Source organism: Pogoniulus pusillus, chromosome 1 (genome assembly GCF_015220805.1).
Source record: "Pogoniulus pusillus isolate bPogPus1 chromosome 1, bPogPus1.pri, whole genome shotgun sequence".
Taxonomy (NCBI): Eukaryota; Metazoa; Chordata; class Aves; order Piciformes; family Lybiidae; genus Pogoniulus; species Pogoniulus pusillus.
In genome coordinates, this window is record NC_087264.1 from 5,327,003 (window position 1) to 5,352,806 (window position 25,804).

The 25,804-nt window shown below is 49.7% G+C and overlaps 1 protein-coding gene across 2 annotated transcripts in view; it reads left to right on the forward strand.

The window, feature by feature from the left end:
- The window catches only part of PRKCH (protein kinase C eta), a 192,360-nt gene that overhangs the window by 96,168 nt on the left and 70,388 nt on the right, over positions 1–25,804 (forward strand). For both annotated transcript variants that reach the window (XM_064154879.1, XM_064154813.1), the window contains exon 10: positions 19,937–20,091. In XM_064154879.1, coding sequence (XP_064010949.1) covers positions 19,937–20,091 — 155 coding nt within the window. The remainder of the gene's footprint in view (positions 1–19,936; positions 20,092–25,804) is intronic.

A 25,804-nucleotide genomic window follows, 5' to 3' on the forward strand; every position in this document is an offset into this window, starting at 1 on the left:
TCTACAACTACCTGAGGGGGACATTGTAGCCAGGTGGGGGTTGGTCTCTTCTCCCAGGCAAGCAGCAAGAGAACAAGGGGACACAGTCTCAAGTTGTGCCAGGGGAAGTACAGGCTGGATGTTAGGAGGAAGTTGTTGTCAGAGAGAGTGATTGGCATTGGAATGGGCTGCCCAGGGAGGTGGTGGAGTTGCAGTCCCTGGAGGTGTTGAAGCAAAGCCTGGCTGAGGCACTTAGTGCCATGGTCTGGTTGATTGGCTAGGGCTGGGTGCTAGGTTGGACTTGATGATCTTGGAGTTCTATTCCAACCTGTTTGATTCTATGATTCTATCACACCTGTTACCCATGTTCTGCACTCAGTGACACCCACTTCAATCCAGAATAACCATATTTAAATTGCCTATAAAAGCATAATTAAATCCTTTTGCTATAGTCAAGACACGATTGGAAGAGCAGGGCATTCATTGGACGTAGTCCTTCCAGGAGGGTTCAGTCAGGGTGATACAGTATTTAGAGTTTCTGCTCATTCTTCACCTCCATTAGCACCAACTTGGCAGAAAATAATGTATATTCGTATGATATGTCTGTATCTATGTGAGAATGAAAGAGTAACCAGTTATTCAGTATGTCAGCCTGCAGCTCTATTTTCAAATGTCACTTATGTTTGGATTTAGGGCAGGGTTACATGAAAAAAAAAGCACCTGCTTTCACTTGCAGTGCCATGGAAATGACTTCATGTGTCACACTTACAGCCCAAACTCTGAAAATGTGGCATTGACCTTTTATGTTGGAAAAAAAAGCAAAGCATGACTCCAGCCTGGCATGGAGATCTTGGGTAAATAATGACCTGTTTGGTTTGGGACCTCTCTGTAGTTAGCCATTTTGAGGCTTGTCACTGTCAAAGCAAAGTTGTCATGAGATTCATCAGGACAGGCTGAGACTAACTGCAGTGCTGCATCCAGTTCTGGAGCCCCTATTATAAGAGGGATGTGGAGATGCTGGAGCGTGTCCAGAGAAGGGCCAGGAGGATGCTCAGAGGGCTGCAGCAGCTCTGCTGTGATCACAGACTGAAAGAGTTGGGGCTGTGCAGGCTGGAGGAGAGGAGGCTCCCAGGTGACCTTCTTGTGGCCTTCCAGGATCTGAAGGGGGCCTCCAAAAAAGCTGGGGAGGGACTTTTTAGGCTGTCAGGGCGTGCCAGGACTGGGGGGAGTGGAGCAAAGCTGGAGGTGGGGAGGTTCAGAGTGGCCGTGAGGAGGAAGTTGTTGAGCATGAGAGTGGTGAGAGGCTGGACTGGGTTGCCCAGGGAGGTGGTTGAGGCCCCATGGCTGGAGGTATTTAAGGCCAGGCTGGCTGAGGCTGTGTGCAGCCTGCTCTAGGGTAGGCTGTTCCTGCCCATGGCAGGGAGGTAGGAACTGGCTGATTCCTTCCAACCCTGACTGTTTCTATGATGCTAACTGGCAGGGTGGTAGCCCAGCTGGAAGGTACCTGTGGCTTATGATAGGTGCCAAGTTCAGTATGAACCAGCTGTGCAGTCTCACACTGGGCTGCTTCAGCAGCTCAGGGCAAGTCCTTCTGCTTGGCACTGGTGAGGCTGCACCTAGAACAGGGGCATCCACTTATGGCCCTGCCTCCCACTTCAAGAGGAAATTGTGGAAACTGAAAAGGAAGGGCCTTGGAAGCACCTGAAGTGCTGCAGCAGTTTGAGGACAGAGCATTCAAAGGGTGTTAGGGTTTGGCTGGCTCTAGGGACCTTGAATTCTGAGGCTTGTATAACATTCCACCCAAATCAGCAAAGTCTTCCTCCAGTCTCAGCAGCCTAGAGGTAACTTAAGCTGCCTGAGGCATGTCTGTAGTGCACAGGGGAACGTCGTGGAGTGGCAGTAGTCCAGTGTCAGCTAAGCTGGCAGGAGCAGCAGTGAGTGACCTGAGTTCACCTGTGTTGCTGCTACTTTTGCATGCCTGTTTCAGAGCTAGCTGTAGGTTTTTCTGTGCTTGTCTTAGCCGCTGGTGGTTTCCAGAAAGGTTTCCTGGTCTCTTGGATTGCCTTAGAGTGGTCATAATTTGGTCTCAGATGCAACCTAAGTGATATTCTCTAGCAAAGGCTGCTTTAGTTGTCCAGGGTGGATTAAGGCTGCCTGACCTCCAAACAGCCTCCTTGCTCTGTCTCAGAAGAATCTTGCTGCCACTAGGTGGTAGGAGCTGCAAGGGTTGTCTCTGCCTGCTATGTGGCACAGTTTTCAGAGCCTAAAGAGGGAATATTAGCTGCACAGCAGGCTGGCAGAGGCTGGATGTGGCCCTCTGCCTGCCCAGCATTGGGCTGGGCAGTTTTGGACTTGTACCTCCAGATTCCTTTCCTGTGAAAGGCAGTAAAGGAGTTCTGCTGCTCCCTTTTATGGGGGCACAGATTAAGTTCTGCTTCAGCTGCATCTGTGTGAGGTCTCCCTTGCTCATCACATCTCTGAAAGCCTTGCCTTGGGAACTTTCTACCTTGCAGAAGCCATTTACCTCTGCTGATTTTCTTTTTCCCACCACCCTTTTTTTCCCTGCTTTAGAATAATCCTCTAGTGTCAGAGAGAATTCAGTGTCAAGCTAATGATTGGACTGGATGATCTTGAAGGTCTTTTCCAATCTAAGAAATTCTGTGATTTCTGTAATCCTGTAATCTGTGAGTTGCTGCCAGGTGCTGGGGTAGGCCTGTAGAAAACCATGAATGCTGCTTTAAGGGTCACAAGCTTGTTTGTATCACAGTATCACCAAGGTTGGAAGAGACCTCACAGATCATCAAGTCCAACCCTTTACCACAGAGCTCAAGGCCAGACCATGGCACCAAGTGCCACGTCCAATCCTGCCTTGAACAGCTCCAGGGACGGCGACTCCACCACCTCCCCGGGCAGCCCATTCCAGTGTCCAATGACTCTCTCAGTGAAGAACTTTCTCCTCACCTCCAGCCTAAATCTCCCCTGGCACAGCCTGAGGCTGTGTCCTCTCGTTCTGGTGCTGGCCACCTGAGAGAAGAGAGCAACCTCCTCCTGGCCACAACCTCCCCTCAGGTAGTTGTAGACAGCAATAAGGTCACCCCTGAGCCTCCTCTTCTCCAGGCTAACCAATCCCAGCTCCCTCAGCCTCTCCTCGTAGGGCTGTGCTCAAGGCCTCTCCCCAGCCTCGTTGCCCTTCTCTGGACATGCTCAAGCATCTCAATGTCCCTCCTAAACTGGGGGGCCCAGAACTGAACACAGCACTCAAGGTGTGGTCTAACCAGTGCAGAGTACAGGGGCAGAATGACCTCCCTGCTCCTGCTGGCCACACCATTCCTGATGCAGGCCAGGATGCCACTGGCTCTCTTGGACACCTGGGCACACTGCTGGCTCATGTTCAGGCAGGTATCATTCAGTACCCCCAGATCCCTCTCTGTCTGGCTGCTCTCCAGCCACTCTGTCCCCAGCCTGTATCTCTGCATGGGGTTGCTGTGGCCAAAGTGCAGCACCCTGCACTTGGAGCTATTGAACCCCATCCCATTGGACTCTGCCCATCTGTCCAGGTGGTCAAGGTCCCACTGCAGAGCCCTTCTGCTTTCCAACTCAGTCACATCTGCCCCCAGCTTAGTGTCATCTGCAAACTTGCTGATGACTGACTCCATGCCCTCATCCAGATCATCTATGAAGATGTTAAAGAGGATGGGGCCCAGCACAGATCCCTGAGGGACACCACTAGTGACAGCTGCCAGCTGGATGTGGCACCATTCACCACCACTCTCTGGGTCCAGCCCTCCAGCCAGTTCCTAACCCAGCACAGAGTGTTGCCATCCAAGCCATGGGCTGACAGCTTAGCCAGCAGTTTGCTGTGGGGGCCAGTGTTTACCTAACACCTGTGTCATCCAACACCTCAGCAATATTGTCCTACAACGAGTGAAAGAGGCTGTATGTATAAATAGCTAAGTAAATCATTTAATCCTTAGGAATGTGGATCCTGGAATGTTTTAATTAAAATGAGTTTGCCTTCTTTGGGCTTTAGGAACCATCCTTCCTGCTTTTCAATCCTTTTGTCTCCACTCACATGCATGAGAAGGAAATGGGCTGGAGGAGATCAGCTTCCCACACAAATAGTGTCAAATAGCTTCTGGGGTTTTATGTTTATTGCCTTTATCTCTTCTCCTGACTGCAGGATGCCTCCAGGGGACTGTCCCCCAGGAGATGCTGTTTCCAGCACTGTCCCTGCTAACCTGATCGTTATATGGATTTGCTTTCAGTGTGGCTCTGCTGTCTGTGTTGTTCCAAAAATAGTGAGACATGAGAACTTGGCAGAGGGGTATGATTTTCTGTAATGAGCATCCCTCCAAGATAATAGCTAGCAGGGATGCTATTGAAGGCAAGAGGAATTGGCCCAGGGACTCGAGGGCAGCATCATTGTTGAACTGGTCCCACTTTATGAGGGCAGCCTGCTGCCCAGCACGCAGCTCTCTGCTCCCATTAGGAGCTGTGGGTTGACATCTTGCTTTTGATGAGGAAGGGGAAGGATTTCTCCACTGTTCTACAGGCTCTTGAGACACTCAGGGAGTTTTCCCAAGGTCAGCATGGGCTTCAGGTCATGAATCACTCAGGACATGTTAGAGCTAACCTGGAGCCTTTGGCAGGGGTGTAGTTTTCAGGCAAGGCCCCCCCCCAGTCTGAGTGGTGAGGCTAAGCAGTGGCAGCTGGGTGGCTGCTCACCTACAAGTGGGGCTCCTGGTGCCCTTGTATGTCCAGAGGAGTCTCTTAGTCATGGTCCCTCCAGCATTGATCTGATTGTCTACTCCACTGTCACCAAATAGGTGGAGCACAGGGCAGCCCTGAGGCAGAGCCTGGCATGGTTGAGGTGAGGAAGGCTGGAAGGGCAGCAGCAGCAGCCTTCCTGGGGCTCTGGTTAGACAAACAAGCATCCTGACACAGGCCATGGAGCATGCTGGTAGGCAACAGGGAAGCTGAGAGACATCTTCAATGTTCTCTTTGAGAAGCACTGAGAGGGAGCCCTCAGGGAGCAGAGAGGACAGCTTTGATCACCTCCCAGGTGATCAACCCCCAGCCTTCCCTCTCTGGCATGTTGAGGAGGCATGACTCCATATGTGCATATGCACCCAACAGCCAAGTGTGCTTCTTGGATATTTTTCTGCAAGCACTGAGAATTTTTCCCTTGTTCTTGAGCAGTGAGACTGTTGCTAGCCCCAAGCCACTGTGCAGGAAGACCAGCAAGGCTTCAGTTTCATTGCTGCCGGTCAAAATCAAGCAAAAATGTTTCTAGGCCTGGCATTTTCCAAAAGCTTTGAGGACAGTTTAATGTGTTTTCTGACCATAAACACAGGCACCCTGCTCAGGTCCTGCTGGAGAGTTGTCAGAAGTCAAGCTTGAAGGACCTGGAGTTGAGCTTTACTTAGGGCCCTGGGATGGTGAGTTTGGGATGCTGTTAGCTTAGGTTTCAGATTCTTGCAGGGGCAAGGGGAGTGGCTGCCAGATGGGAGTACAGGGAGGTTTCCTCTCTCCACCTCCACTCCTTAGTGTGGCTTCTGGAGATGTGTGTGCCAGGATGCCCTCATATTGACTTCACTACCATGGGAAGGGCTTTTGCTTTCTGCATTTCATAGAATCATAGAATCAACAAGGCTGGAAGAGACCTCCCAAGATCATTCAGTCCAACCTAGCACCCAGCCCTGTCCAATCAACTAGACCATGGCACTAAGTGCCTCAGCCAGGCTTTGCTTCAACACCTCCAGGGACAATGACTCCACCACCTCCCTGGGCAGCCCATTCCAATGCCAATCACTCTCTCTGACAACAACTTCCTAACAACATCCAGCCCAGACCTCCCCTGCCACAACCTGAGACTGTGTCCCCTTGTTCTGTTAACATTTCTCCAACTCCTGTCATGTCTAGCACCAACTAAAGGTAGACTGGACAAAACTATGTCTTGCTGTGGTTTTGGCAATGTTCACAGCTACTAAAACCCATGGCATATTTGCTGGCTTGCTGGTGTGAGTTGCCAGTAAACCACAAGTAGCCAGATGGGGTTGCTTTCTCCTCCCAGGCAAGCAGCAACAGAACAAGAGGGCACACTCTCAAATTGTGGCAGGGGGAGGTGTAGGCTGGATATTAGGAGGAAGATCTTGCCATAGAGAGTGATTGGCATTGGAATGGGCTGCCCAGGGAGGTGATAGAGCTGCTGTGCCTGGAGGTGTTGAAGCAAAGCCTGGCTGAGGCACTTAGTGCTATGGTCTGGTTGACTGGACAGGGCTGGGTGCTAGGTTGGCCTGACTGCTCTTGGATGTCTCTTCCAACCTGCTTGATTCTATGATTCTAAGTGTGAGACCTCCAAAGCCTGGTCAGAAAGGTTTAACTTCTCTAACAGGTGCAGTAAAGCCTTATTGTGGTCTCATCATTGCAGCAACTATGAGGTCAGGGTTTTTTGGTAGGCAGAGTGGTTTCTCTTGCAGAAGTTGAAACCAGATCAGACAGATATTTCTGATACTGTCTGTGAACTTTACTGGATGTCCACACTTAAGCTGCACATTGAGGTGACAGGAGCTGAAGTGAAAATGTGAACTGAAGGGTTAGCTGCCATCATGGTGTTGCAGCCCCTGAGTGGAATTTTCCCACCTCTGGTTGTTGAGGGACTTCAGATACTTGCATTTATATGAAGCTGAGAAAATGCCTGGATCCATATGCAGTGGCTTGTGAGAAAGGTTGTGACTGTTGGACAAAATTACCAAGCTTAGTGCAAGAGTGGCTGAAGGAGATGCTGTTGCTTATGGTTAGCCACAGTACAAGAAACTAATATTTTGCTTTGGACTTAAAGTCAAGGAAGTTGTGGCATAAAAAAGGGTTTGAAGTGGAACCAAATCACAAACAGCCTGAGCAAGCAGATGCCAATCAGTATTGAGGAGAAGGGGAGAGGAGAAAAAAAGGGTATTGAAGCTCAGAAGAGGTAACTGTTTACAAGGTCTTGTAATGACAGGATGAGAGATAATGGGTTTAAACTGACAGAGGGGAGATTTAAACTAGATGTTAGGAAGAAGTTCTTTACAGTGAGGGTGATGAAACACTGGAACAGGTAGCCCAGGGAGGTTGTGGATGCTCCCTCCCTGGAGGTGTTCAAGGGTAGATTAGATGAGGCCTTGAGCAACCTGCTCTAGTGGGAGATATCCCAGCCTATGGGAGGGGGTTGGAACTAGGTGATCATAGAATCAACCAGGTTGGAAGAGACCTCCAAGATCATCCAGTCCAACCTAGCACCCAGGCCTAGCCAGTCAACTAGACCATGGCACTAAGTGCCTCAGCCAGTCTTCTCTTGAAGACCTCCAGGGATGGTGATCTTTGAGGTCCCTTCCACCCTAAACCATTCTGTGATTCCAACTGAGATGTGACCCAGCAGTGTATGAGGTTTCAGCCTCTTTGAATCTCTGTTGCTTTCTAAATGATGTTTAAAGTAAGAGAACGGATGCACAAAACCCTTGTAGCAAGCCATTTCCAAGCGACTTTTGGGTGTTTCAGCACTCTGAATTTTCAGGAAGACCTTTGGTAGAGGTCTGCTGAGGCTTTCCCCAGCAGAATCTCTCAGATATTGCAGAGGTTGGTTACTCCAAACTGGAAACAGCAATTCCAGTAGCCTATATTTCTGAACTGAGGGCTGTAAAAAGAGCATGGAGCTTGATGGAGCTACTCTCTCCTGAGACCAGCAGCCAGCTAAGGGATTCAGATGTCCTATAGATCTTTGATTAACAGGTGGTGTCTATAGCTTGATAGGTTCTAGTTCCTTATTCCTCAATTTATTCCCCTCTGATTTCAGTCAGGTTTTTGATGTTTCAGATGGGAAGGGGCATTTATTTATTTAAAGAGTCTGCAGAGGAGAATCTAATTTGATTTCTTCTGTCAGTTTTTGAGGTATCTTGCTTTAATGATGGCCAAATAACTTAAAAAGAATATTTTTTTTCTCCTTTAATTGGAATTGCACAGATAGTTAATGTTTGTGATGGAATTGGTTGACGTGGGGGTGCCACTGGACGAGAAACTCAACAGGAGCCAGCAGTGTGCACTTGCAGCCCAGAAAGCCAACCACAGCCTGGGCTGCAGCAGGCAAAGTGTGGCCAACAGGGCCAGGGAGGTGATTCTCCCTCTCTGCTCTGCTCTGCTGAGACCCCACCTGGAGTCCTGCATCCAGTTCTGGAGCCCCTATGACAAGAGGGATGTGGAGATGCTGGAGTGTGTCCAGAGAAGGGCCACGAGGATGCTCAGAGGGCTGCAGCAGCTCTGCTATGAGGACAGAATGAAAGAGTTGGGGCTGTGAGGTGACCTTCTTGTAGCCTTCTAGTATCTGAAGGGGGCCTCCAAAAAATCCAGGGAGGGACTTTTTAGGCTCTCAGGGAGTGACAGGACTGGGGGAATGGAGCAAAGCTGGAGGTGAGGAGATTCAGAGTGGATGTGAGAAGGAAGTTGTTGAGCATGAGAGTGGTGAGAGGCTGGAATGGGTTGCTCAGGGAGGTGGTTGAGGCCCCATGGCTGGAGGTATTTAAGGCCAGGCTGGATGAGGCTGTGGCCAGCCTGATCTAGGATAGGGTGTCCCTGGCCATGACAGGGGGACTGGAATGATCCTTGTTGTCCCTTCCAACCCTGACTGATGCTATGATTCTATGACATAGCACCTGAGATGATTGATTGGTTTTTTTTTGCTCCTTAGGTGGGTTTTTTGTTTTATTTTTAATAAACCAGATAGAAATGAAGAACAGTGATAAAAATCATCTTTCTCTCTATGTATGTGTGTTCAGTAAAAGTTTCTGGTCATAAAATATTTCTGGTCATTAAATGAGCTGATCCATGTTATCCTGCTGTGAATTAGACTGTCTTGAGGGGAAGGAGACTAACAAAGACACACTCAACCCAGAGGGTGCATTGTTACTGTATTCACGAGTCCAGATTGAAGTAAATGGGGGCAGAAATTTGGTGCCTGTAGTTAAATTTGTGGGTTTATTTGATATTTTTTATTCCCAGGGCAGATGGAAATCCTCAACTCCTCTCAGCTCACCCTGAGCTGCCATGGTTGTTGTTCAGGTCTTCTGGCATGAGCTCAGCATTAACACTGTGGTGTGCACACATGCGTGCCAGAGACAGCCTGTCCCCCGAGGGACCCCACAGAGTTTATTTATGCAGATGGAAAGAGCCACTTTGTTATTCTCTAGGTGAGGTTTATGTGCCCCTCTGCTGCGGCACAGGAAGGTCTGGGCTGTGCCTGCTGCTATTGGCAGCAGTAGATAGCAGAGGGCAGTTGTCAGTGAGCTGCACTGTAGTTGTGACAGTGACATCGCAGCTCTTTATTAAAGGAGCTACAAATGAGCTGGGTGTGGGGAAGTGACCTGTGCTTCTCAGAAGCCTACTCACCACCTGCCCGCCCCAGAAGAGATGCTGCATGCACCTTATCCCCTTCCTGAGCTTGCTGAACTTTCACAGCTCCTCCTTAGAAAAGAACCACCAGAAGAACCCTTTCCTTTCTCAGCCTTTCAGAGGTGGCACTGTTCAGAGAAGAGCCACCAGAAGAACCCTTTCTTTTCTCAGCCTTTCAGAGGTGGCACTGTTCAGAGAAGAGCCACCAGAAGAAACCTTTCCTTTCTCAGCCTTTCAGATGTGCACTCTGTTCAGAAAAGAAACATCAAAATCATAGAATCGTAGAATCAACCAGGTTGGAAGAGACCTCCAAGATCATCCAGTCCAACCTAGCACCCAGCCCTGTCCATTCATCTAGACCATGGCACTAAGTGCCTCATCCAGTCTCTTCTTGAACACCTCCAGGTGCAGTGCCTCCACCACCTCCCTGGGCAGCCCATTCCAATGCCAATCACTCTCTCTGACAACAACTTCCTCCTAACATCCAGCCTATACTTTCCCTGGCACAACTTGAGACTGTGTCCCCTTGTTCTATTGCTGGTTGCCTGGGAGAAGAGGCCACCTCCCACCTGGCTACAATGTCCCTTCAGGTAGTTGTAGACAGCAATGAGGTCCCCCCTAAGCCTCCTCTTCTGCAGGCTGCACACCCCCAGCTCCCTCAGCCTCTCCTCATAGGGTTTGTGTTTCAGGCCTTTCACCAGCTTTCCTTTCTCAGCCTTTCAGATGTGCTCTCTGTTCAGAAAAGAACCACCAGAAGAAACCTTTCCCTTCTCAGCCTTTCAGATGTGCTCTCTGTTCAGAGAAGAGCCACCAGAAGAAACCTTTCCTTTCTCAGCCTTTCAGAGGTGGCACTGTTCAGAAAAGAACCACCAGAAGAACCCTTTCCTTTCTCAGCCTCTCAGAGGTGGCACTCTGTTCAGAAAAGAACCACCAGAAGAAACCTTTCCCTTCTCAGCCTTTCAGATGTGCTCTCTGTGCAGTGATCTTCCCTGCCTCGATAGCCTCAGTGCCGTGTGTGCCATCTGCAGCACGCTCCCTTGCTGTGGCTTGATTTCTCCTAAGCAGAAGTGGTTGCTGAGGCTGGCACACTCTGTCTGCAGTCACTGAAGCAGAGAGGTAGAGCAGCTAACAGAGCACCAAGAATCAGTGAGCAGATGGTTGAGAAAGCTGCTGTCTTTCTGCCGCTGCCCTGTTTGTCTGGGAGTCTTGGGCCGTGGGGGCGAGCAGAGCAGTGACAGGTGCCGTGGCACTCATCACTGTGGCCATGTTTAAGGAGCATCACCAATGCATGCATGTAATTCCAGCTGAGCACAGAGGCATTCCTTCTTCTCTGCTCAGTCTGGTTATTCTGATGTGAAATCAAAGGATCAGATCTTCACCTAGCATAATTCAGTGCCTTGCCCCATCGCATCTGCTTCAGCTCTGTGCTTGCGAAGGTTGGTTCAGTGATTCCCTCTTGGTGAGCCTATCCTTATGACACCCACGGTACTTTCTGGTTTTGAAAGGCTGCCATGGTTAACCCCTCTGGACAGCCTGCCCTCATGTGAACCTCTTAGCTGGGAGCAGCAGGCAGCTTGCCAGGATGCAGTGCTGCTTTGTTAAAGGGCCAGGTGCAGAGGGGAGGCGTTTGGGCATAAAGCAGTGTCTGACTGTGGTTCATGCTTCTCTGCTGCTTCTGTGAGGATAACTACTGAGAAGCAAACCCATTGGTTACTCCTTCTCTAGGTCCTGTGCTTCAGTGAGACTTGACCCAGATACGGATGGCCACTCACACTGCCGGGGGAGCTGTGCATGTGGCTTTCCGAGGCCTGATACTGAGAGAGCATGGATTATTTGTCTGCTTCCAGCAAGGCCTGGGGCAGATTGCTTTGTGTGGGGGTTGTGGACCACGAAGGGAGAGCAGGAACATTGGGAGCACTGAGGGAGCCTGCCAGCTCTTGTAATTATCTTGTAATAATTTGCATGCAAGCTCCCTAAGCCCTGCTCCTCTTTTTGGAAACAATAAGCTTGCACTGGGAAGCAGTGACACAGCTGCCTCTGTATGGAGATGATTTTTGAGAGCCTGCTTTCTGCTCTGCAAAGCATGAACTGCCAGAAGAGTGAAAAATGACTCTATTCTTGGGGAAGCCCTTTGGCTTCAGTGAACTCAGATTGAGCCTAAAGCTGATTTTTCTGAGGAGTTGTGTGCATGAATTATTTCCCAAAAAGATGAAGTGCAAACTTAACAAAATCCCTGAGCCAGCCAGTTAGGTTTTCCTTCTTTTGTGAGGGGGAGGGGCATTAAGAAGAATTTGGACCATTGCTCCAAACTGCATTTAAGCAGGCATCAGTATCCTTCAGATGCTGCCTTATATAGCATCTGTCATCCAAAGAGGAGGCTCCTGTGAAATTACTGCTGGCATCTGTCCTTGGTGGAGCAGCTCAGCCCTTTGTCCTGCAGAGAAATTGAATCATAGAGTCATACAATCAACCAGGTTGGAAGAGACCTCCAAGATCATCCAGTCCAACCTAGCACCCAGCCCTATCCAGTCATCTAGATCATGGCACTAAGTGCCCCAGCCAGGCTTTTCTTGAACACCTCCAGGGACAGCAACTCCACCACCTCCCTGGGCAGCCCATTCCAATGCCAATCACTCTCTCTGCCAACAACTTCCTCCTAACATCCAGCCTATACTTCCACCAGCACAACTTGAGACTGTGTCCCCTTGTTCTATTGCTGCTTGCCTGGCAGAAGAGACCAACCCCACCTGGCTACAGCCTCCCTTCAGGTAGTTGTAGGCAGCAATGAGGTCTGCCCTGAGCCTCCTCTTCTCCAGGCTGCACACCCCCAGCTCCCTCAGCCTCTCCTCACAGGGCTGTGCTCCAGGCCCCTCACCAGCTTTGTTGCCCTTCTCTGGACACATTCCAGTATCTCAACATCTCTCTTGAATCGAGGAGCCCAGAACTGGACACAGCACTCAAGGTGTGGCCTGACCAGTGTTGAGTATGGGCAGAAGCAGTTTTTGGAAGAGCTCTGCAGCAACAGGGGTGTGCAGACCTTGTCCAAGCCCATTCCTGATGCCTGTTGAAGCTGAAGAGACCTTGGTGTTTTCCAGTGGGTCTCTTGAACCTCCACTGAGGTCTTGAAAGAAATCCTCTCTGGCCTCCATGCTGCCCTTTGCACAGCAGCTCTTGCAGGGCAGCAGGTATTGCCTTCTTCCATATCTGCACATAGGAAATGCTTCTTTACCCTTCTCCTTCCTCTGTGCTACCTGAACCAGGGCAATGCTGCTGCTGCATCTCATTTACTTGGCATGCAAGTCTGTGATTGGAGATAAGGCTCTCATACTTAGAATCATAGAATGAACCAGGTTGGAAGAGACCTCCAAGATCATCCAGTCCAACCTAGCACCCAGCCCTAGCCAGTCAACTAGACCATGGCACTAAGTGCCTCAGCCAGGCTTTGCTTCAATACCTCCAGGGACAGCAACTCCATTTTGAGAGGTCTTGTGTTGCTAATACGTGGACATCAGCTGTGACTCAGCTGGAAGTGGATCATAGTTGGCTGAAGTATGAGGGTCCAAATGAACTTTCTTGTAGAGCTGTTGAGGACAAAGGCCTAAAGTAATTTTTGAGTGGGGATCCAGTGGGTACTTGTGTTTGCAAGGGGCATTAATCAGTACATGAATTGTCCCACCCAGTGCTATTTGCAAACAGGGATTCTCTTCAAGCCCTACCAACACAGACTCACAGAATTTCTTAGATTGGAAAAGACCTTCAGGATCATTGAGTCCAATCATTAGTTTCACACTGACAAGTCCTTGACTAAACCAAATCCTTCAGCACAACATCTAATCAGTATGAATTGCTATGGTTGGAAATGACCACCAGGATCAGCCAGTCCAACCTTCATCCCAGCATCCTTCATCACTAGACCACAGCCTCAAGCGCCACATCCACTCTCCTTTTAAACACCTCCAGGGATGGCAACTCCACCACCTGGCTAAGACAACAAGCAAATAAAACAGTTGCATGTGCTTGCTGTCCAACACTGTCCTCAGCACACAGCATGTGCTTTCAGCAGCCTTGAGAAGTGTAAGCAAACAAATTCAGATAGCAACCCCAGATTCAAAGAAATAAAAACCCCAAGTAACTCTCTTGCTCTGAAATTGCCAGGGCTAATCTCTAGTGTAGGCTGACCTTGAAATCATAGAATCATAGAATCAACCAGGTTGGAAGAGACCTCCAAGATCATCCAGTCCAACCTAGCACCCAGCCCTAACCACTCAACTAGACCATGGCACTAAGTGCCTCAGCCAGGCTTTTCTTGAAGACCCCCAGGGACGGTGCCTCCACCACCTCCCTGGGCAGCCCATTCCAATGCCAATCACTCTCTCTGTGAAGAACTTCTTCCTAATATCCAGCCTATACCTACCCTGGCACAACTTGAGACTGTGTCCCCTTGTTCTATTGCTGGTTACCTGGGAGAAGAGGCCACCCCCCACCTGGCTACAATGTCCCTTCAGGGAGTTGTAGACAGTAATAAGATCACCCCTGAGCCTCCTCTTCTCCAGGCTAAACAGGCCCAGCTCCCTCAACCTCTCCTCATAGGATTTGTGCTCTAAATGAGCCTGCCTGATCCCAAGGACTTCATTTGTTTCCTCCAAGTATGTCTTCAATGTACAGCAGCAGTTGCTCTGTGGCTCCACTCATCCGGCTCCTTGGCCAGCCGTGGTGCAAGGCGATTTCCTCGCGCAGCTGCTGCCGCTGCAGAGGCTTCTGCGTCACTGTTTCCTGTTGACTCAGATGCTCTTTCTTTTACTTCTGCCGACGTCAAACAGAGATAGCAGATCAGGGAAGACTTCTGAGCAATGCAAAACACAAAAGATAGAAATGTGAGGATTTCAGTATTAGAGCCACCCCAAAACACTCTAGCTTTCAACTCCTCCTAATTCCCATGCCAAGAAGGCAGGCACTTAACTCTAACTCAGGTCAAATTTGCAAGTATCTGAATCGTAGAATCAACCAGGTTGGAAGAGACCTCCAAGATCATCCAGTCCAACCTATCCCCAACCCTATCCAATCAACTAGACCATGGCACTAAGTGCCTCATCCAGTCTTTTCTTGAACTGTCTGCTGCTTTAATATAGGCAATTAGCTGGACCTCTTCCAAGAAAATAAATTGTAGAGTAGTCCAAATTTCTATTAGGCCTAAATAAGAGAGCTTCAGTAATTAAAGAATTCTTATTTACTTATGCATTAATTTCACAGGTTCTGAAATGAGACCATGGGTTGGAGGTGAGGCCTTAGCTGCCTGTGAGCATCATATGCAGCGATAATTGTTGAGGTTTGCAGTTAGTCTGAAGCAAGAGCTGTTTGTAACAAAAGGATGCTAATGTTATGTCACCAGTGATGTGACTCTTGAAAGCAGTTGTATCCTAGCACACTTGAGCATTTGAGGAATCCTAGAATCAGCCAGGTTGGAAGAGACCTCCAAGATCATCCAGTCCAACCTATCCTCCAGCCCTATTCAGTCATCTAGACCATGGCACCAAGTGCCTCAGCCAGGCTTTTCTTGATGACCTCCAGCGACAGTGCCTCCACCACCTCCCTGGGCAGCCCATTCCAATGCCAATCACTCTCTCTGACAACAACTTCCGCCTAACATCCAGCCTAGACCTCCTCTGGCAGAACTTGAGACTGTGTCCCCTTGTTCTATTGCTGGTTGCCTGGCAGAAGAGGCCAACCCCCACCTAGCTACAATGTCCCTTCAGGTAGTTGTAGACAGCAATGAGGTCACCCCTGAGCCTCCTCTTCTCCAGGCTAAACAACCCCCAGCTCCCTCAGCCTCTCCTCACAGGGTTTCTGTTCCAGGCCCCTCACCAGCTTTGTTGCCCTTCTCTGGAACTATTCTAGCACCTCAACATCTCTCTTGAATTTAGGGGCCCAGAACTGGACACAGCACTCAAGGTGTGGCCTGTGCAGTGCTGAGTACAGGGGCAGAATAACCTCCCTTGTCCTACTGGCCACACTGTTCCTGATGCAGGCCAGGATGCCATTGGCTCTCTTGGCCACCTGGGCACACTGCTGGCTCATCTTCAGCTACTCTCTATCAGTACCCCCAGGTCCCTTTCTTCCTGGCTGCTTTCCAGCCACTCAGTCCCCAGCCTGTAGTGCTGCTTGGGGTTGTTGTGGCCAAAGTGCAGAACCCTGCACTTGGCCTTGTTCAGTCTCATGCCATTGGCCTCTGCCCACCCATCCAGCCTGTCCAGGTCCCTCTGCAGGGCTCTTCTACCTTCCAACAGCTCCACAGCTGCTCCTAGCTTGGTGTCATCTGCAAACTTACTGATGCTGGACTCAATCCCCTGGTCCAGATCATCAAGAAGAAATGGTATCTTCCTTTAAGATGAATGCATCCAGAAGTCTGAGGTGGGCCAGCAGTGGAGACACAGGACATGTATGTTTTAAAACAGGAAGAGCTGACTTTGCCTCCCTGAAGCTCCCCTTTAAGAAAAGAGTAGAAGATACATTCACACTCACCTAACTTTCTGCATGTTTATGCAGGCATATGTATTGCTTACATAAATACACAGAGACACATCCTTCATCGGGGTGCTGGTAAATTGCATTACTTCCTGTTGCAGATCTGGCAAGAGGGGTTTCTTTTTTAAGTATGGGCTTGAAGAGGTGCCTGGACAAGCTAGGCTAGATAAGCTCCTGGCATGTGGAGAGATCAGCAAGGAAGGGGGAGGGGAAGAATAACAAGGAGATGTAAAAGCTGGCCCGACTGGAAAGGCAGAGGCAGTAGTGGTGCTGCAGCTGGAGCAAGAGTTGTTGAACAGGCAGACACAGCACAGCCAGATGCAGTTTAACTGGTGGCAGTGCCAATGTGGCATTAGAGGTCTCCTGTGGGCTGAAATGCTGAGTTTGCCAGTGGGTTTGCAGAGTGTTTGCTGCTCTGGCTTAGACTGCTGCCACAGACAAGCCAGCTGGGATGTCTTTCAGCTACAGGCAGAGTGAAACAATGACATAGTAGAGGCTGAGGGAGCTGGGGGTGTTTAGGCTGGAGAAGAGGAGGCTCAGGGCTGACCTCATTGCTGTCTGCAGCTCCCTGAAGGGAGGCTGTAGCCAGGTGGGGTTGGTCTCTTCTGCCAGGCAAGCAGCAAGAGAACAAGGGGACACAGTGTTAAGTTGTGTTGGGGGAGGTCTAGGCTGGATGTGAGGAGGAAGTTGTTGTCAGAGAGAGTGATTGGCATTGGAATGGGCTGCCCAGGGAGGTGGTGGAGTCTCTGTCCCTGGAGGTGTTGAAGCAAAGCCTGGCTGAGGCACTTAGTGCCATGGTCTGGTTGATTGTCTAGGGCTGGGTGCTAGGTTGGACTGGATGATCTTGGAGGTCTCTTCCAACCTGGTTGATTCTATGATTGTTGTTTATAAGGACTGGGGATAGCATTTAACCCTTGGCCCTGGTGTTACATGTGGTAGCATTGTGAGATGGGTGGGAACACATTTATCTTAGCTTCTGGAAGGAGCCCAGAGGGAGCCACTGAGCAGAGCCCAGGAGGATGACAAAAAGCAAGCTGTCCTCATCTGTCACCAGCCATTTGCCTTCCTGCTCATGTTCAGAGAGGAATGAAAGGATTCCTGCTTGCTTTTCTTTTGCTGTGTGCATCTCAGGATGTTAATATCAGTGGTCATTTCAAGCTGGCTGGCTGCCAGTAAGGAGAGCATAACAGTGCTTAGCCTCTCTTAGATTTAGGGAGGGGTTAAAACTAGCTAGTAAATGCTAAACATCAGACCTGAGAAAGGGCTTGTGAGGAAAGTACAAATGGTACCATTAAAATGCTGGCTGATCTCAAGTGAATTATAGACTGGATGTTAGGAGGAAGTTGTTGCCAGAGAGAGTGATTTGCCACTGGAATGGGCTGCCCAGGGAGGTGGTGGAGTCACCATCCCTGGAGGTGTTAAAAAAAAAGCCTGGATGAGGCACTTAGTGCCATGGTCCAGTTGATTGGATGGGGCTGGGTGCTAGGTTGGACTGGATGATCTTGGAGATCTCTTCCAACCTGGTTGATTCTGTGATTCTGTGTATGCCTCTTTTTTTGTCTGGTAGTTCCTGATACTCAGACTGAAACAATCAATACTAAATGTCCCCAGACAATTAATAAGGAAAGTTTTTGAACCAAACTGCACCAGTTCTAGGGTGTGGCTTTGTGACAAATCACTGTGTGTCTTTTCTCTCACAATTAAGCAAGCAGCCCTATTGTACACATAAACCCCCTACCCAGCCTGTGGAGCATGCAGGTGAAGCAGCACTTCCCTATATGTGCACTTCTGCAAGAAATAGAGCAATGCTGAAGACACCCTCAAAGACTTAGAGCTGTGGCTAATGGGCTGAGCTTTTCTGCCTAGCAGAAACTGTGGTTTATACTTTTATCAGTTCATTCATCACTGGGGTGGGGGGGGATCTCTGCAGGTTAATCAGAGACAAGATGAAATCTGAGGGCCCAAATGGCAGCTGCCATTTCCTGCATGGCAGGAAATCCTGTGATGGAAAACAACACACATGTCCTAAAATAGTGTTGGGATATCCTTGAGGCAACGTTGTCTTTGCTGCTCCTGAGCCTTTGTGCTGTTGTGGTGATGCTGCGGTTTGTGAGCAGTCTGATTATGTATTTTGGAGCACCTTTCCCTAGAGAGCTCAGGTGTTCCATTTGAGAGAGATGTTGAGACGCTGCAACGTGTCCAGAGAAGGTTGAGAAGGCTGGTGGGGGGCCTGCAGCCCAGCCCTGTGAGGAGAGGCTGAGGGAGCTGGGGGTGTGCAGCCTGGAAAGGAGGAGGCTCAGGGTGGACCTCATTGCTGTCTACAACTACCTGAAGGGAGGCTGTAGCCGGGTGGAGTTGGTCTCTTCTGCCAGGCAAGCAGCAAGAGAACAAGGGGACACAGTCTCAAGTTGTGCAGGGGGAAGTATAGGCTGGATGTTAGGAGGAAGTTGTTGTCAGAGAGAGTGATTGGCATTGGAATGGGCTGCCCAGGGAGGTAGTGGAGTCGCTGTCCCTGGAGGTGTTCAAGAATCATAGAATCAACCAGGTTGGAAGAGACCTCCAAGATCATCCAGTCCAACCTAGCACCCAGCCCTAGACAGTCATCTAGACCATGGCACTAAGTGCCCCATCCGGTCTCCTCTTGAAGACCTCCAGGGACGGTGACTCCACCACCTCCCTGGGCAGCCCATTCCAATGCCAATCACTCTCTCTGACAACAACTTCCTAACAACATCCAGCCTAGACCTCCCCCACCACAACTTGAGACTGTGTCCCCTTGTTCTATTGCTGCTTGCCTGGCAGAAGAGACCAACCCCCACCTGTCTGCAGCCTCCCTTCAGGTAGTTGTAGACAGCAATGAGGTCACCCCTGAGCCTCCTCTTCTGCAGGCTGCACACCCCCAGCTCCCTCAGCCTCTCCTCACATGGTTCCTGTTCCAGGCCCCTCACCAGCTTTGTTGCCCTTCTCTGGACACATTTCAGCACCTCAACATCTCTCTTGAATTGAGGAGCCCAGAACTGGACACAGTACTCAAGGTGTGGCCTGTGCAGTGCTGAGTACAGGGGCAGAATAACCTCCCTTGTCCTACTGGCCACACTGTTCCTGATGCAGCCCAGGATGCCATTGGCTCTCTTGGCCACCTGGGCACACTGCTGGCTCATCTTCAGCTTACTATCTATCAGTACCCTCAGGTCCCTTTCCTCCTGGCTGCTCTCCAGCCACTCAGTCCCCAGCCTGTAGTGCTGCTTGGGGTTGTTGTGGCCAAAGTGTAGAACCCTGCACTTGGCCTTGTTCAATCTCATCTCATTGGCCTCTGCCCACCCATCCAGCCTGGCCAGGTCCCTCTGCAGGGTTCTTCTACCTTCCAACAGCTCCACACCTGCTCCTAGCTTGGTGTCATCTGCAAACTTACTGATGCAGGACTCAATCCCCTTGTCCAGGTCATCAATAAAGATATTGAACAGGACTGGGCCCAGCACTGATCCCTGTGGAACACCACTAGTGACAGCTGCCAACTGGATGTGGCACCATTCACCACCACTCTCTGGACTCTGCCATCCAGCCAGTTCTTGATCCAGCACAGAGTGAATCTGTCCAAACCATGAGCTGCCAGCTTGGCTAGGAGCTTCTTGTGGCAGACAGTGTCAAAGGCTTTGCTGAAGTCCAGGTAGACTACATCCACAGCCTTCCCCACATTCACCAGGCAGGTAACCTGATCATAAAAGGAGATCAGATTGGTGAGACAAGAGAAGAGTGGCTGAGGCACTTAGTGCCATGGTGTAGTTGATTATCTAGGGCTGGGTGCTAGGTTGGACTGGCTGACCTTGGAGGTCTCTTCCAACCTGCTCGATTCTATGATTCTAACCCACCTTGGGGCTGAGAGCCAGCGAAGAGTTTCCAGTGCCTCCCAGGTGCTTCGTCTGTTCTCGTTTGGGAGATACTAGCTGTACTCAGTTCTTTCTGAGGCTGCCAGAGGATCTGACTGCTGCTGTCTGTTGTGTCTGTGTGTGTGAAGGATCGCCTGTTCTTTGTGATGGAGTTCGTGAACGGCGGCGACTTGATGTTCCACATTCAGAAGTCGCGTCGCTTCGATGAGGACCGGGCACGCTTCTACGCTGCTGAGATCATTTCAGCCCTCATGTTTCTCCACGAAAGAGGCATCATTTATCGGTGAGCTATTCATTCATTCATTCTCTCTCTGAATCCCACAGCTGAGATGATGGCTTTGAGTTTTCTGCCTAAATAAATAACTGTCGTTTGGTGCCCACTGGGAGGAAGCTGTCAGCTGGGATAACCTCCAGTCTCCCCCTGCATGTTGTCCAAGGTGCACCAGCTTCCAGGAAGGAATGAAATATAGAACTGTCTTTGGGTGCCCACTGGGAGGAAGCTGTCAGCTGGGATAACCTCCAGTCTCCCCCTGCATGTTGTCCAAGGTGCACCAGCTTCCAGGAAGGAATGAAATATAGAACTGTCTTTGGGTGCCCACTGGGAGGAAGCTGTCAGCTGGGATAACCTCCAGTCTCCCCCTGCATGTTGTCCAAGGTGCACCAGCTTCCAGGAAGGAATGAAATATAAAACTGTCTTTTGATGCCCACTGGGAGCAAGCTGTCGGCTGGGATAACCTCCAGTCTCCCCCTGCATGTTGTCCAAGGTGGCCTGTATCAGGAACAGTGTGGCAAATAAGGATGAGGGAGGTTATTCTTCCCCTGTACTCAACACTGGTCAGGCCACACCTTGAGTGCTGTGTCCAGTTTTGGACCCCTCAGTTCAAGAGAGATGTTGAGGTACTGGAACATGTCCAGAGAAGGGCAGCGAAGCTGATGAAAGGCCTGGAGCACAGCCCTGTGAGGAGAGGCTGAGGGAGCTGGGGGTGTGCAGCCTGCAGAAGAGGAGGCTCAGGGTGGACCTCATTGCTGTCTACAACTACCTGAAGGGAGGCTGTAGCCAGGTGGGGGTTGATCTGTTCTCCCAGGCAAGCAGCAATAGAACAAGGGGACACAGTCTCAAGTTGTGTTGGGGGAGGTCTGGGCTGGATGTTAGGAGGAAGTTGCTGGCAGAGAGAGTGATTGGCATTGAAATGGGCTGCCCAGGGAGGTGGTGGAGTTGCCTTCTGTGGAGGTGTTGAAGCAAAGCCTGGCTGAGACACTTAGTGCCGTGGTCTAGATCATAGGACCAACCAGGTTGGAAGAGACCTCCAAGATCATCCAGTCCAACCTAGCACCCAGCCCTATCCAGTCAGCTCGGGCTGCGTGCTGGTTGAACTGGATGATGTTGGAGATCTCTTCCAACCTGGCTGATTCTGTGATAACTGTCTTTTGGTGCCCACCAGGAGCAAGCTGTCAGCTGGGGTAACCTCCAGTTTCCCCATACATGTTGTCCAAGGTGCAGCAGCTTCCAGGAAGGATGAAATATAGAACTGTCTTTTTGTGCCCATCAGAAGCAAGCTGTCAGCTGGGATAACCTCCAGTTTCCCCATACATGTTGTCCAAGGTGCAGCAGCTTCCAGGAAGGAATGAAATACCAGTCTGCAGTATTGACTGCAGGGATGGTTCCTGTAATGTGTGTGTAAGCACACAGGAAACCAGGCTTTCCTTCCGAGATCCAGGGGCTAGACTCTGTGTTGGTGTCAGTTCATGTGGCTGGTGTCAGTTCCTGTGGTCAGCCCCACAGCTGCCCCTTGTCTGCGCTGCATTAACTGCTGACTGAGGCAAGCCTCCACTGTGCTGCCCTGGGCAGGACCTACTGCTGGAGAGCACATATCAAAGTGATGACAAAGGGAAAGGCATTAAGTGAAACCTTTTTTTGTGAGGTAAATGTAAGGAGCTGCTGCTTTTGCCCGGCTCTGTGCCTTGTTATTTAAAGCCTAATGTGCTGCTTACACCCAAGCCCCTTTGTTTCCCTGTGTTAGTGCAGGCCTGTGTCTAAACCATAGCTGTTTGATGTACCTATACAGTGCCACTCAGCTCAGCCACCGAAAGAGTTTTTCATTCCTGCCATGAATCTACAGCAGGAGGTTTTCCTTCCTGTCCATTTTTGGCATCTTTGTGTTTACAGGATCGTTGCTTCCCTGCGTCAGCCTCCACTCCCAGGTCTCAAGGCTGTTCTCAGGAAGCTGTTTCCCATACGTAACTCCTTTTCTTTGTTATTCTTCTGGACTTGGGAGAAATTTGCTTATATCTTCTTCCCTTCTGTACTACCAAAGTGTTCACGTATTGTCTCAAGCAGCAAGGCATAGACCAGCCAGCATGGAACAAGCAGTGCTTTGCCTCACTTTCCAAGATGCTGGTTTGACCAGCATCCTCCCACATACACTCAGGGGCAGAGCAAGACCTCTTCTGGGTGGAACAGGACAGCTGGAGCAGAGAGATGTCAGCACTCAGAAAATCTTCTGCTAAAGAAAGTTTTCTTTCTGATGTGCTTTGCAGACCGCTTCTGGCATCCTCTTGCCCAGAGCAGTGGAGAGGAAGGAGGAACACTCAGTTTTTCTCTCTGGAATATCTGGGTTCCAGCAACAAAGCATGCATGTTTGCTGTAGCCCTGCTCAGTCCCACGTAAGACATGCCAGTACTGCAAAGGTTAACATCAAGTCTCTTTTTGCTGCTTGCTTACAGTTGCACAGCTGGGACCTATAACTGGGTTCAGGTTACAGGTGTACAGCTGGGACCTGTAACTGGATCCTGGTTACAGTTGTACAACTAGGACCCATAACTGGATCCAGGGTGGGACCACTTCCAATGGCTCTGTCAGTACCGTTTCAGAATGTGGGTTGGGCCAAGTGCCATTTGGTTTGGGGCTCTGCATAGTTCAACCCAGCAATGCACTGCTGCATGTAGTGATGTGTCCTCCTGTATCAGATAAACGCAGACTAGCAGAGAGCTAAAGTAGCCAAAGGGATAGGAGCTGTGGGGGGGATGTTTTTCTATCTGATGGTAAGATGGTAGGAAAAGCCAAGTAAAAACAACTTCTCTCTCTCTCTCTCTTCCTAGCTTGAGCCCTGTGATGGTTTGGGCTCTTACCCTCCCCCCCACACTTTTGTATTTGCCCCAGCTAACTCAGACGGACCCTGGGAATATAGATGAAGCAATTTATTTACAGCTAGCAGAATTTACAAGCAGCTATTTACAATATATACAGTTATATACAATTATATACAGAAATATACAAAGGATAAACAATACAAAAGCACAACTCCCCTCCCAGAAACCTGAGTCCCCAGGAGGGGCTCTCAAACCACCCCAACACCTCCCCCTGGTCCCTCTCAACCTTACCCCAGTTCTCAGGAAGAAGAGAGGTGCAGCCAAGAGGTTAGGGAGCAAGGTTAGTAGGAGCAGGGTTAATGAGATGTGACCAGGTCTAAGGCAAAAGCAAGAGTGAGAAACAAAATGGAGAAAGTTTACTTCTTCTTCCCAGAGCTCTCAGCGAGACTGTGAGAGAAGTTGACATCAATTGTTTTCATTTCACTGCCTGTTATCTAGTTCTGTTACCAAAACATTCCAGCTTGCTTCAAACTAGCACAAGCCCCAATAAGAAACAGATGATCAGGTGAGGACAGAGAACACTAAATTATGTTTAAATATGATGCCATGTGACATATGTGGCACAGTGAAATAGAGGAGTGTCATTTTGATGTTCTCTGGGTCACAGAATCAAGCAGGTTGGATGAGACCTCCAAGATCATCCAGTCCAACCTAGCACCCAGCCCTATCCAGCCAACCAGACCATGGCACCAAGCGTCTCATCCAGGCTTTTCTTCAACACCTCCAGGGATGGTGGCTCCACCACCTCCCTGGGCAGCCCATTCCAATGCCAATCACTCTGTGAAGAACTTCCTCCTAACATCCACCCTATACTTCCCCTGGCACAACTTGAGACTGTGTCCCCTTGTTCTATTGCTGGTTGCCTGGCAGAAGAGACCAACCCCACCTGGCTACAACCTCCCTTCAGGTAGTTGTAGACAGCAATGAGGTCACTCCTGAGAGTATGAAATTTACTAGTGATACACACTGTCTGTGTGGAGTTTCTAAAGCAGAGTGACTGCCTGCATGGAACAGTGACTCTAGCTCTACAACTGGATTTCAGTCTGATGCCTCCCTTGTGAATGATGCCAGCCACTGAAGAGAAACCCAGCCAGATAATTACGCAAATGACATTATCCTTAAAATAGTGACATCCAGGAGTTACTGTCAATCATTCAGCAGCAAAACTCTGTCTGTGCATAGTGTAATGCCACTGTGCTTACAGACTGCCCCATACCACCCCCCCAGCCCCCCCAGCCTGCTGCCTGGGACAGGGCAGGAGTAATCGATGCCTTTGGGTTTTGGTGCACTTTAAAGCGCTGCCATAATTCATGGTAGAAACTGGAGGAGTCATTTTAAAGCTTCTTGAACAACTGCATGGGCTTTGATCTTGCTGGGAGGCTGGTTTAGTTGTGGAGTCAGGTAGCTTCAGCTGCATAGTGCAGATTAGCAAGGAGATGACTTGGGTTTTAAAATTAGTTGAGGTAACTCTGTTCTGGAAGATGGAAGAGGAGAGAGCTGCTGGTTGTGGCTGTACTAGGCTGAGGTTGTTTCTGCTGGATCACAAACATCAGGTTCCAAGAAAGAGTCTTCAGGTTGGAAGGAGACACTTGGAAAGGAATTGCTGAGAGAGTTTGGAGATTTTATGATCAGAATATGAATGTATGCTTAGGAAGCTTGGGAGCAGGAGGGAGAGATCACAGGAAGAGCCTGACCAGAATGTGTTTTGCCACAAGCTGTTCAGTGTGCCTCTTCTTTCTGGATTCCCACAGTCAATGGAGTAAGACAATTGCTGGCCTAGAATACCCTGGGTCATTTGTTTTCCTTCTGGCATGGACTAAAGCACAACGATACTGCATTTTCATAGAATCATAGACCAGATTGGAAGAGACCTCTAAGATCATCCAGTCCAACCTAGCACCCAGCCCTATCCAGTCAACTAGACCATGGCACTAAGTGCCTCAGCCAAGCTTTGCTTAAACACCTCCAGGGACAATGACTCCACCATCTCCCTGGGCAGCCCATTCCAATGCCAATCACTCTGTTAAGAGCTTCCTCCTAACATCCAGCCTGTACTTCACCTTGCACAACTTGGAACTGTGTCCCCTTGTTCTGTTGCTGTTTGCCTGGGAGAAGAGACCAATCCCACCTGGCTACAGCCTCCCTTCAGGTAGTTGTAGACAGCAATGAGGTCACCCCTGATCTTCCTGTTCTCCAGGCTGCACACCCCCAGCTCCCTCAGCTGAATCTTTTTGAATCTCATTCCCTTCAAGATTAAGCAGTCTGGGAGAGGGTCTGCATTTACTAACACAGTGAGCTCTATGTCAGCTTAATTTGCTGCCAAAAGCTGGCTCTTCTCTCCTTAGAATGCAAGAGAGAATCGAGAGGCAGTACTAAAAGCCAAAGAAGCAGCTGAAACGCATTACTTTGGCCTGGGGTGACAGTGCTGCTAACAGCTCAGATCAGGTGTCCCTTGATTCCTTTTCTGGCCACAGACATAGAATTCAAAGTAGTCATAGTGAGGTATTTTTACAGTTGCTCCTGGAATGGTATACTTTGGTTATATGTGCCTGTTTAACATTAAAGCTGGGCTTCTTGCTGGATCTGTGCTCTCACAGGATGGCTTTCATGATGCAACTGAAACTTTCAGTAAGTTTGCTCATCACTTCAGGGAAGTTGTGCTCTTTGTTACTAAGCCCTGGCTACCAGTGGAAGTCCCACAAAGGCATATGCACGTATTTGGGGTTTTTAAAAGCAGAGCTCTGGGTTTCACAAGGTTATTTGGGTTTGGTGGTGGTGGTTGTTGGGTTTGGAGGGGTTTTTTTGGGATGGTTGTTATTGGTTTGGGGTTTTTTGGTTGGTTGTTT